The 11,348-nt window shown below is 34.4% G+C and overlaps 2 protein-coding genes across 3 annotated transcripts; one reads left to right on the plus strand and one right to left on the minus strand.

Moving 5' to 3' along the window:
• The first annotated feature begins 1,000 nt into the window (after window positions 1-1,000).
• Window positions 1,001-2,670, plus strand: LOC106755766 (squamosa promoter-binding-like protein 3). The gene is made up of 2 exons (XM_014637980.2): window positions 1,001-1,745; window positions 2,151-2,670. Exons 1-2 carry the CDS (start codon window positions 1,282-1,284, stop codon window positions 2,353-2,355), a joined length of 669 nt encoding a protein of 222 aa, XP_014493466.1. The 5' UTR covers window positions 1,001-1,281; the 3' UTR covers window positions 2,356-2,670.
• Window positions 2,671-6,248: 3,578 nt separating this feature from the next.
• Window positions 6,249-10,535, minus strand: LOC106756591 (probable protein phosphatase 2C 39). Of its 2 annotated transcripts, none has more exons than XM_014639076.2 (5): window positions 10,319-10,535; window positions 8,623-8,868; window positions 7,832-8,108; window positions 6,710-6,864; window positions 6,249-6,583 (listed from the first exon to the last, which is right to left on the minus strand). In XM_014639076.2, exons 1-5 carry the CDS (start codon window positions 10,349-10,351, stop codon window positions 6,446-6,448), a joined length of 849 nt encoding a protein of 282 aa, XP_014494562.1. In that variant the 5' UTR covers window positions 10,352-10,535; the 3' UTR covers window positions 6,249-6,445. The 2 variants fall into 2 exon arrangements, with proteins under 2 accessions (XP_014494562.1, XP_022634468.1); XM_022778747.1 differs by lacking the exon at window positions 10,319-10,535 and adding an exon at window positions 10,142-10,267.
• Window positions 10,536-11,348: the final 813 nt, after the last annotated feature.

Here is an 11,348-nt window from a genome sequence, read left to right on the forward strand (position 1 = left end):
TCAATAACAATATAATAATAACAAGTCATCTAATAAATTTAATAAAGAGTTAAATATGTTTTTGTTCTTTAACTTTTAGTGAAAATTGGAATTTGTCTCTCTTTGAAACTTTGTACTAATTTAGTCCCTTATCTTTAAAACTGCATGAATTTAGTCCCTTTAACTAAATTTTGTTAAGTTTATCTGAGGTTTCAAATGTATTTCTCAATTAACATTGAAAAAAAAATGTGTTAAACAATGTAAACAACTCAAATTCTATCATGAAATACGTTTCAAATATAAAATAAATTTAGTAAAATTTAGTTAAAAGAACTAAATTTACATAATGAAAATTAAGAGACCAAAAATATATTTAATTCTTTAATAAATAATAAATTTAATTAAAATATATTTTTAATGACTACTTTAAATCTAAGTTAATGTTTAAAATGTTAAAAATGAGATTTAGAATGTAAATATAGTTGATGTTTGGTAAGATAATTTAATATTGGGTGAATTAAAGGTTGAGTGAGAAGAGGGTGAATCGTGAATGATTGAAGGTAGATAAGGTTGAAGCGTTTGGTTTTGTCCACAATATCTAGATACCGTCCATGGTGAAAACTGGCATCAAGTACTGAGTACGATGGCATCTTGTGAAACCACGGTACTAGCGTGGTAGGTCATGTCAGCACCACATGTTGTTGTGGCCATAACAGTACTATATTTTACAACTTGTTATCATTTATACCACAAAGATTCTATCAGAATATATATATAATTGCTTTCATCACTTTCCCTGCTTAATCCCACAATAAACATCATCAATAAACATCATCAATTACACAACCTCACAAAGGACAACACAACAGTTTCCCACTGCTCCTGTCTGTTGGAAAGCTCATTTTTCCTCTTCCATCCTTCGCTACTGCACTCACTACTTTACACCATATATCAAATTCAATGGACCAGTACTTCTCACACACACTATGTATATAAATCTTACTGCAACACACACAAACAAACAAGAAGAAGAAGAAGAAAGTAAGAAGAACAAGAAACAAAAGCAAAATCCTCTTGTTCCAATATGTAATTCCTTGAGTACCAATGGGTATGCGTTTGTGATGGACGCGCCATGAGCACTATCACTTTCAACACAACATTCATTAAAAAAAGAAAAAATGAATAGCAACTGCAAGAAGTGAGATTTAACCTTTTCCTTTATTAGCTTATCATTAAAGACAAAAACATTTCCAACACTATTCCTCTACCTTTATGCTTACACAAGCACACAATTAACAAAATATGGAGCCTGTGGTCCACACCCTTCTTTTCTGCCCTTCTGCTTCCTATAAACTCCCTCTTTCACTTCATTGCTCCAAAAAACTTCTTCCTCTCTGCAACACCCTTTTGCACACAATGGAGAGGAAGAGATCACTGCTTGAAAGGGTCAGAAAGAATGTGGAAGAGGAACTGGAGAATGAACTGGAGGAGGAGGATGAAACTGGACCTTCTCTCACTGAAGAAGAGAAAAAAAGAGGGCTTGGTAGCAGCAATACTGGTGGTGGGAGAAGAGCCTCAACTGGGGCTGCTGCTGCTGCTTCTGGTGGAGGTGTTTCTCCACCTTCATGTCAAGCAGAGAGATGTGGTGCTGATTTGACTGATGCAAAGAGGTACCATCGCCGCCACAAGGTCTGTGAGTTTCACTCCAAAGCACCTGTTGTGGTGGTTGCAGGTCTCAGACAGAGGTTTTGCCAGCAATGTAGCAGGTTTGTTCAATCAATACTCATTCAGAGAAAACTTGTATTGTCTATAGCATTTTACCATGCATGCTTTTCTTAGCTAACAGTTATATTTTTTGTACCAAAGGAATTATTAGCACTACCAACACCATGGCTTCCACATATGCATATTTCAACTGCATAAATTTATAGTTTCTCAGCTTTCCTCAACCATGGTTGTTAATGATCAGAAATTTTTTGTTCACTAACTGCAATTTAAAACCTTTAAGGGACCCTTTTACGAGTAAACATAATCCTTGATCAATGAGTAAAAAGTTTTGGATGCTCCTAAGAACCTCATTGTTTACACCTTTTCCTTTTGTTAATTTTTCTGCACACAAGTGTCAAACAGTTAAAACTTGAAGCTTTTCTTCCTATGATGAGTTTGTGCAGGTTCCATGATTTGGCGGAGTTTGATGAGTCTAAGAGAAGCTGCCGGAGGCGGTTGGCCGGACACAATGAACGGCGCCGGAAAAGCAACCCTGAGGCTGCGAATGAGGGCAGCAAAGGCCATCAGCACCCTAAGGAAACAACACACTGCAGAATTCAGATGAACCTTCCAGGGAGTTCTGGCTACAAGTCTTTCAACATCAGATGAAGCAAAAATGTTCACCAAGCTCTCTCTCTTCTGTCACCCTTTGGTTTCTTACAAGCCAAGTCATATAATAAAAGGACCACTTTGTCTGTTCACATGAACAAGAACCAAACCAAACCAAACTTCCAACATCCAAAGCTTCTCTGCTATATATGCAATGCAAGCCACTTTCCTCAGCTCTATGTTCTCTTATTTAGATAGTGTCTTTAGTTTCTGTTTTCCTTACCATTGTTATCCTATTGAAGCACCATTGCATGGTGAGATCTTATCTTCCATTGGATTAAAATAAAAAGCTATTGCATCTTTGTATTTGGATTATCTCTTTTCACAAACAAACCATTTAAGTTCTACATTTTGATACATTTTATATTTAAAAAATCTATTAATTGGGTGTATTTTATTTCCATTTTCTAATATCAAACTTTAACCTCTGCATACTGTTGAGGAAGTAAAAAAATGAATTAGTAACTGAAAACGGGACCAAACACTGAGATTTGATCTTTAAAAGATGTTGCTTAAGAGAAAATTAAGGTTTTGAAAATGTTAACCCTGCTAGGAAAGAAAGACTCAGATGAAGTTTTCAGATATTATGTAAGATGGGGTTGGTTCATTCCGGGACAAAATTGTAATTTCACTTCTCTATGTTGTGTCATGATCAAGTCTCTTGGCTTTGCCTACCCTCTATCCTTTAGGTCGAGGGATGTTGGTAACAGTCATGTCCGGTTTGTTCAGAAAAGGCTTCACTGGTACAACTAAATGTACAGTGTTGCCAAATTAAAAAACATCATATTTTAATAATTTTTTTCATATTTTTTTATACGTATCTTTAAAATGAACCAATTACAAATTATTTAACAAAGTTATAAAAAAATTGTTAAAGATACTGTACTGGAGGTCCGGCTGGACCGAACGAACGTCGGAAAAGACCAACCTGAAACTCGAAGGACACTTAAGTACTAAACGGTTCATTCGTCCCGTATTTCATACTAAGACGACATACCAGAGACTGGACGGTCAAAGTAAAAGTGGCAGCGAAAACATAACCTCGGCAATCAAGGTAAATCGTGATTATTAGGAATGGGCCTGAATTAGGCTGTGATTAAGAAACCGTTAATCACAGTCCACAATAAAAGGCTATAAATACAGACCATTGGCGAGAGGTAAGGGTCTGTTATGTACATTTATTATGCAGTTAATACTACTTCGTATTGACTTGAGCGTTGGAGTGTCTCAAACAGGTACCGACCGGACGGTTCTTAAGGAAGAGCAAGATTTCAAGTGTGACCAAAGCTTACAATCAAGGAGTTCAAGTGTTGTTAGAAGAAATTGTGTAGGTGTTAAAAGTGACTCGACCCCTAAACGGAAACAAATACATTTTCTTACTATAATATATAGTTACAATACACTTTACTCGATTGAAATTTTTTAGTCGTCTTGTTGTTCATTAAGAGTGTTTCTCTCTACACCTCACCTGTATCAGGCTGCACCTCCAACTTTTATGAATTTTCATGGTTCTTGTAAGAATTTGTACAACTTTCCTTCTTTATTACAATCATTTTCAAATAAACCCTACACTACCCTTCCTCGCATTTCAGAGAGTTTCTCTGGTATACTTCTTTTATGCATTTCTTTCTCGCCTCCTTTCCCATTTGCTCCCTCCTTAGAGATTTATTGTCCTCAATGCTTTCACTCTGAATTTCAAAACATGATTGTCTTCGAACAATCTTTCTATGTAAATTATGATTATTAACAACAACAAACAAAAACATAATAAGTATTAAAGAAACAAGAAAACATAAAAAGAATGAAATTTATGGAGTTAACTTCTTTCTTCCTTCAAAGTGCAGCCATGAGTATTCATCTCTTCCAAATCCAGATACCATTTATGGGATTAAGTTCTCAAGCGCTCCAATCTTTGTCTGCCTTAAATTTTTATATTCCTAACTCCTCCAATTTCACTCCTAGATGAGTTTCTTCTCCGTTTTTTGTCTCTCCCCAACTGGTTTTTAGGGCTTCAATTTCAGTTTTAATCATTACGTGTCTTGGATTTGAGTTTCAGTCATTGGGTTTTGTTTATATCAGTTTGCTTCTTCATATATACTTTGCTTGTAGTTACACTGAGAATGCGTACAAGGTGTTTGAGTTAATGAAGCAAAGAAATCTGTGGAGAAGAGTGTCAAGACCATGAGAAACAAAAGAGAGCAAACTAACAAACTAGCAATGATCAGAATTAATTTAGCAGACTTAATTAGTAGTAAGTTTGTAAGATGACAGATGATGAAGGGTTGGAAATGAGAGTTGTTCACGGAGGACCATCAAAGTTCTTCATTCATTCTATACTACATTCTCGTATCGCCAACCGTAGGCACCTCCACCTCCTCTGCCGCACCTCCCAAGTGCGGCTCCCATCAACCGCACGACCAACTGCGGCGAGCACCAGCGCACCTCCACTTCCTCTACCGCACCTCGCGAAAGCGGCTAACAACAGTCGCAACTCCCAAGTGCGGTTCTGCAAACAGCAATAGCCGCATCTCCCAAGTGCGGCTCCCCTCAAATGCACCTCCCAACTGCGTTTCTCAGCGATCAACGCCACTCTGTCCCATATCTGAACCCAGATCAACCAACCCAACCAAATCAATCCTCAACCCCAACCCCAAATCAATCCCCAACCCCAAAAACAGCAACCAGTAACAACATATAACCAAACATGCATTATATAATTTCAAGAAAAATAACAACTTATCATACACCTAACCACCACAGTAACAACACGCGAAACGGAGGAGAGGAGGAAGAGAAGAGAAACAAAAATGGGATGTACAATATGAGGATTGATGCGGCGGAAGAAGGGATGTAGGTTTTTAAAATATGAAATATGAAGTGCGGAGAGGGGAGAAAGGGGGTGTAGGAGGAGGGTTGATTAACAGTCAGCTTTTGTTTAATTTCAAAATATTCCTCTGACAGGAGAGGTGCAGAGACAGTGAGGTGTAGGGAGAAACACTCATTCATTCTCTAATCAGTTGAGGAGCTAAAAAAAATGAAATTTTTTCATTCTCTTGGATAATAACAGGTTGAGATAAAATAGAATAATGATACTTTCATATCAATTTTTTTTTTACACTCATTTGGTAATATTTCTTTATACTTTTCACTCTTTTTTTTAGGGTTAAATATGTTTTTAGTCCTTATACTTTGGGGCGATTTTGGTTTTAGTCCATTTTCAAACTAAGGTACAATTTAGTCTTTCAACTTTAGAAAACTCTGGTTTTAGTCCTTTTTACCAAATTTTTTTAACTTTATTTGTTGTTTCCAAAGCGTTTCTCAGTTAACATTGAAGCAAAAATGTGTCAAACAGTGTAAACAATCCAAATACTATAATGAAACGTGCTTGAAATAGCAAATAAAGTTTAAAATATTTGGTAAAAATGACTAAATTGTACCTTGATTTGAAAATGGACTAAAACCAAAATAGCCCCAAAATATAGGAACTAAAAACATATTTAACCATTTTTTTTAAATATAAAAAATAACTTTTATTAAGATTGTTTACTTTTATAAAAGTTGTTAAATGATAGTCAAATATTATCAAAGAAATTTTCTTTATAAAAAAATTATATCAATATATTAATTATTATATCTTAAGTATGGTCCTTGATTTTGGAACATAATATTTTTTTTTTCATTTTATTCTTAAAAAGTGTTTTAAAATATTAAAAGAAGAAAAATACATTTAAATTATCATTAATCTCAACTAAAATGTAAGAAAACATAAAGTAAATTAAGTTTATGAAAGTTAATGCAAATAAAAAACTAATCAACTATTAGTCTATGCATGCGTGTTTAACAAGCCCAAATGGATCAACCAAAATGGCTACAAATGAAATTTTCAAGAGAGATTTTGCACAAACTCCATTGCATTCATACAAATTATTTTTACTAATACAGTCCAAATCTACATCCTTTTGACATTGTTTCATCAAACATGAACAGAACATATTGCACACAGAATGCTATAACATGCAATAACACCACAAGGGTGTATCATGATTTATCCAAATATACACTTTCAAGTTCTACTAATTGAGTCATTTGATCACTGAAATTTCACAACAACACAAGAGATATCATCTGAGCTTTTCCTGTTAAGTGCTTCTTCAGTAAGGATCTTTGCTGCAGAGCGAGCATCCTTAACATCTCTGATTGCATCAACTGCTTCTTGATTTGTCATCACCTTCAATAATTTCAATGAATATGATGATCAGTGCAGAATATGCAAGTATCTTGGAGTGTAGAAAAACAAAAACACACATTCATTAGTTGTTGAGAATGTTATCTTGTTTAGTTTATTGAATATTACCTTCCATAACCCATCACTGGCTAAGATAACAAACTCTGCATCATCACCTATCAACTCCACAATCACATGTGGTTCTGAGCTCAAGTGTACCTTCAGGCTTTTGTCACCGAATGCCCTTGAGACTGCCAACTGACCATCAACTCGTGGAACGTCCCCTGATTCAATCAGAAAAGTAGTATCCTTAGCACTGAATGTAGGGATTTTTCTAGGGAAATAGACCCGAAAAAATGAGACTTGAATCAATCATATAAGAGGTGAGATTAAGACTGTGTCTGAACATTTTTTATCGTTATATGTTAGAAGTAGACTTTAAACCTAACTCAATCCCACAAAACTGGCTTGTAAGAAAAGATTTACACTTATATAAATTGGTCTTATCTCTAGCCGACATAGTATGCCAGTACTCACTCTTATTTCTATCTCTCTTATGTGGATTAAAAGAGTGGTATCCTTTGCACTGAATTATTGAAATGAATGTTGGGATTTTTCTAGGAAGATAAATGGGAAAGAATGACATGAGTCAATGCAAAGACTGTATTTGTATGTTTTTCTTTTTCTTTTTTTCTTTATATATTACTCAACTTTCTTATTTCTTTGACAACTCATTCTTGGATTTCTAAGACACTCTTTACATACTATTACCAACAACCTCTTCTAAAATGTGTATTTACAAAATATGTCATGATAAAGATAGCACTGTAATAATATAGAAGTCAGATGTTTGTATAGGAATGTTCAGTATTATTCTGTCAAAAAAAATTGCTTCCTTTGAATTCCTTATTTATGGAAATCATTATTAATAAAAATGTCTAAGTGATACTCACTTAAAAGGAAACTAATAACACATGACATTTTTTTTTGGAAAAAAAGATAACCATATATCTTCATAAATAAAAGAAAAGCATAAAGGACAAAATTGATTTTCTAAGGACTGAAAGACTTCTGTTAGAAACAAAAAAAACTAAAAGCCAACAATTTTATATTTTGAGAATATGTAAACATCAAACCTTAATAACATGCTAACAAGTAAAACTAAAACCTCGGATAAGGGGATGATATTGTGCAACACTAGATCAAGATGAAGGTAAAAAACCATACAACATTTTAAAATGTAATTGGTACCTGGGAAGTTTGACACAAAACCACCTCTGTTTTTTATATCCTCACTTTCTACACTTGGTTCATGATCCACTGATAGTTGTTTGGCCTGGCCATTCTGGCACAAGACAGCCCTGGAATCTCCAATATTGGCCACTACTAACTTCTGACAGTTGATCAATATTGCAGTAACTGCAGTTGAACCCCCTCGACCCAGTTCACCTGATTTGTCTAAAATAGTAGAATCAGTTATACTATATGCACTCTTCACAGCATCAGCAGGTTCTGTCCAGAACTTAGGCTACATGAAGAAATGGGGAAAACCTGAGTTATAGACATGCATTGTATTTAAAGACTTTCATTTTGGGTTAAATATGTTTTCTGTTCCATACTATATTATAAAAAAATTGTATTTCATCCTTAAAATAAATTATAAAGTATTTAGTCCCTATATTTTATTTTATGAAAGTGTAAAACATCTTTTCCAACAAAGGACATGTGGAGTGTTTCCAGAGTTTCATAGTAAACTAAAATATAACCTTTACATGTCATTTGTTAGGAAAGATGTTTTACATTTACTTTCATAAAGTAAAGAGACTAAATACTTTATAATTTAGTTTAGGGACTAAACAATTTTTCATAATGAAAAACATATTAACCATTTACTTTTTAATACTAACGTTTTTCATGTTGATAATTACCTAGAATTTAAAGTAATTATTACATAGTACATGATAATCTACAATAGATTATGTTTCACACCAAACAGCTCAATGATCAAGTAACAACAATTAAAGATTATGAACCCACATTACCTCTTTCAAGATGTTATCAAACAAATGAGTTTTCAAGTAATCAGGCACACTTTGACCTGAGTGGCCATCAAATATAGCAAATAAGCCCAATTCATTGTTATCAACTTGCTTAAACTGAGCAACAACATAGTCTTCCATGGCATGACCAGATCTTCCCTTTACCAAGTGAAAGCCATGAGTAATGTGCTTCTTCATCTTGCTCTTTCCTTTACCTGAATCAGAATCAGATGGCCCCAAAACTTTTTCCTGTAAGTAACATATTCAGGTTACAACACATTCACAACCGAAAAACTCAAAAATTGAGTTATTGATCGAATGAGAATCAGGTCCAAGAGAAACATCTAAGTGAACTTTTGAACTCATCTTACTCCAAGAAAGACTAACACAGGCAATTTATCTATCAAAGCTGTATTTCTTGAAGCTTTGTGTGATTGTTAAGTTCTAAGACACTACTGAGCTGTATTTCAAAAATTAATAGCTGTTTTCTAAGACTGTACTGCATTTTCTAAGACCATGTTGCTTTTAAACACATAGCATAGCATAAATCTGCTTAATTCATATTAGGTAGCTAGATTTAACAACTGGCAGAGATGATTTTAAGGGCAACCGCCCCATCATAAGGGCTACAACTGACTTTTCCCATTCCTCGTGTGTTCCAGGTCAAAAACACAAACTGAGGTATTGGACCCGTGATTCACCCTCCAACAGTAATTTGATTCTGAAGTTACAGATCACCACATAAAAGTTGATGATCTTTTCTAACCTCTGTGACAAGTAACCTCCCAACCATCTCCATTAACCAACCAACTTAACACCTAAAATATGATCATTCACACACTAATTGACCAATACTCTAAAACCATTGAATTGTTATGCCATATAAACCTGCAGTGCAATTACAAAGATTATAAATGGAGCCACCGAGAGGTATTGAAAGCCATCAAGTTAATTCGGTGGCATAAATTTTCACGTAGAGGTTGATAAATTAAGGTTCCTAGGTACAAGAATATCTGCTAGAGCTTCTCTGTTGAGAATATAGAGCTTTCTTCTGATAGAAAAATTCTTAAAAGTTCTTCTAACTTTGTATCCAGATAGAATCTCAGTATTTATGATAGGTTATATCACCAATCAACAATGACCAAGTAATAGTCATTTTCCCTTTAAGATGGTCTTAACCTTAAAATCTAAGGTATAGATAGCACATTCCCTATATTCAACTTTTAAGGGTAAGATAGCTCATCCATATAATTCAACTATAAAAAAATTAAGACTTTAGGACTAAAATTGTTAAAGGATAGAAAATTTGTAACAAAATTATAAAGGGTTGGCTCTGATATGATATATATTAGGGAATTTAAGCCTAATTGGGTTCATAGAAGTGTATATTTGAAATTTTGAAATCGGTATTATCTCTACTTCAGATAAATCTCCAATAAAAGGAAGGCACTGTTGGAGTTAATGAAGAAAGCGCCACAGTAAAACTACATTCCCTACCACAAAAGGCATGGAATATAATTACAGGGTTTATCAAAAGCAGTCCACTGAACTGATAGACAAAGATCAAAACGGTAAAATGAACAGAAACCAAATTGTTAGTCATTGTAACGAAACAAAGCCAAAAAGAAGAGAGCAAAATGAAAAAAAACAAAAAAAAAGAGTAAGAATGCTTAAATAAGGTGAAAAAACAAAAGGGTACCTTCATCTTATGAAGGATTTCTTTGCCGGTCATAGTGAAGGGCTTAAATAAAGATATAAAAGGAAAGTGAGAGTAGCCACGTAGAGCAGGGTGTGATGTTTTTTATGTATATTTTTTAGTTGACGCAATGAGGAAGAGTAAGAAGAAGACAGAGAAGCGAAGAGGCGAAGAGGTGAAGAGGTGAAGAGGCAGCGAGCGAAGGAAGAAGGGATTTTGAGGGAAGAAAAAGGAAAAAAGGAGAGTGAGATTTGCTGTGTTGTGTTGTTTTGTGAAAGTTGATGATGTCGCGTTGACACGACTTCCTGTTACTTCCCAATACCATGCCGCGTACGTCGCAATTACAATGACGCGTTCGCGCCTACACGTGGCGCCGTCTCGTTGATCTGTTTTCTCCGTAGGGCTTCGCTTTCTCTGCTTTTGAGTTAATCATTAATAAAGTACGGTCTTATCAGAAAACGAAAGAAATGAAAAATAATATATTTATATATGTAATTATTTATTTCCAGCTTGGTAGTATTTAAATATCTTCAAAAAGGGGAATTAGTTTCCTGCGTAATAATTCAATTTGTTAATAAATTGCCTGACAAGAAAGGGAGAAACTAAGAAATTAGAACTGTCAAAACGGGTAATCTGGCTCGACCCGGCCCAGCCCACCACGGGTTGGTCACTTAGTGGCCAACCCAACCCGGTTAATTTATTAGCGAGCCAGAAAAACTTAAACCCGGCTCAACCCACCACGGGTTGGTGGGTAAACGGGTTGGCTCACTAGCCCATTTAATTACATTTTTTCTAAATAAAAAAAAAATAAAAAAATACAAAATTTCTGTAATTTAAATTTAAACAAATTTCATTCGCAAAAAATTATGTTAAAGACAATTCAAAATAATAATAAATAGTACAATATAATCCAAATGTCATCCAAAAACAAACACAAAAAACATACAAATAAATAAGTTTCTTATATTCATCATTATTTGTTCCTTATCCATTTACGACATTAGAATCTTGAATAGATAAATCCATAATATTA

This window comes from Vigna radiata, chromosome 2 (assembly GCF_000741045.1).
Source record: "Vigna radiata var. radiata cultivar VC1973A chromosome 2, Vradiata_ver6, whole genome shotgun sequence".
Classification (NCBI taxonomy): Eukaryota; Viridiplantae; Streptophyta; class Magnoliopsida; order Fabales; family Fabaceae; genus Vigna; species Vigna radiata.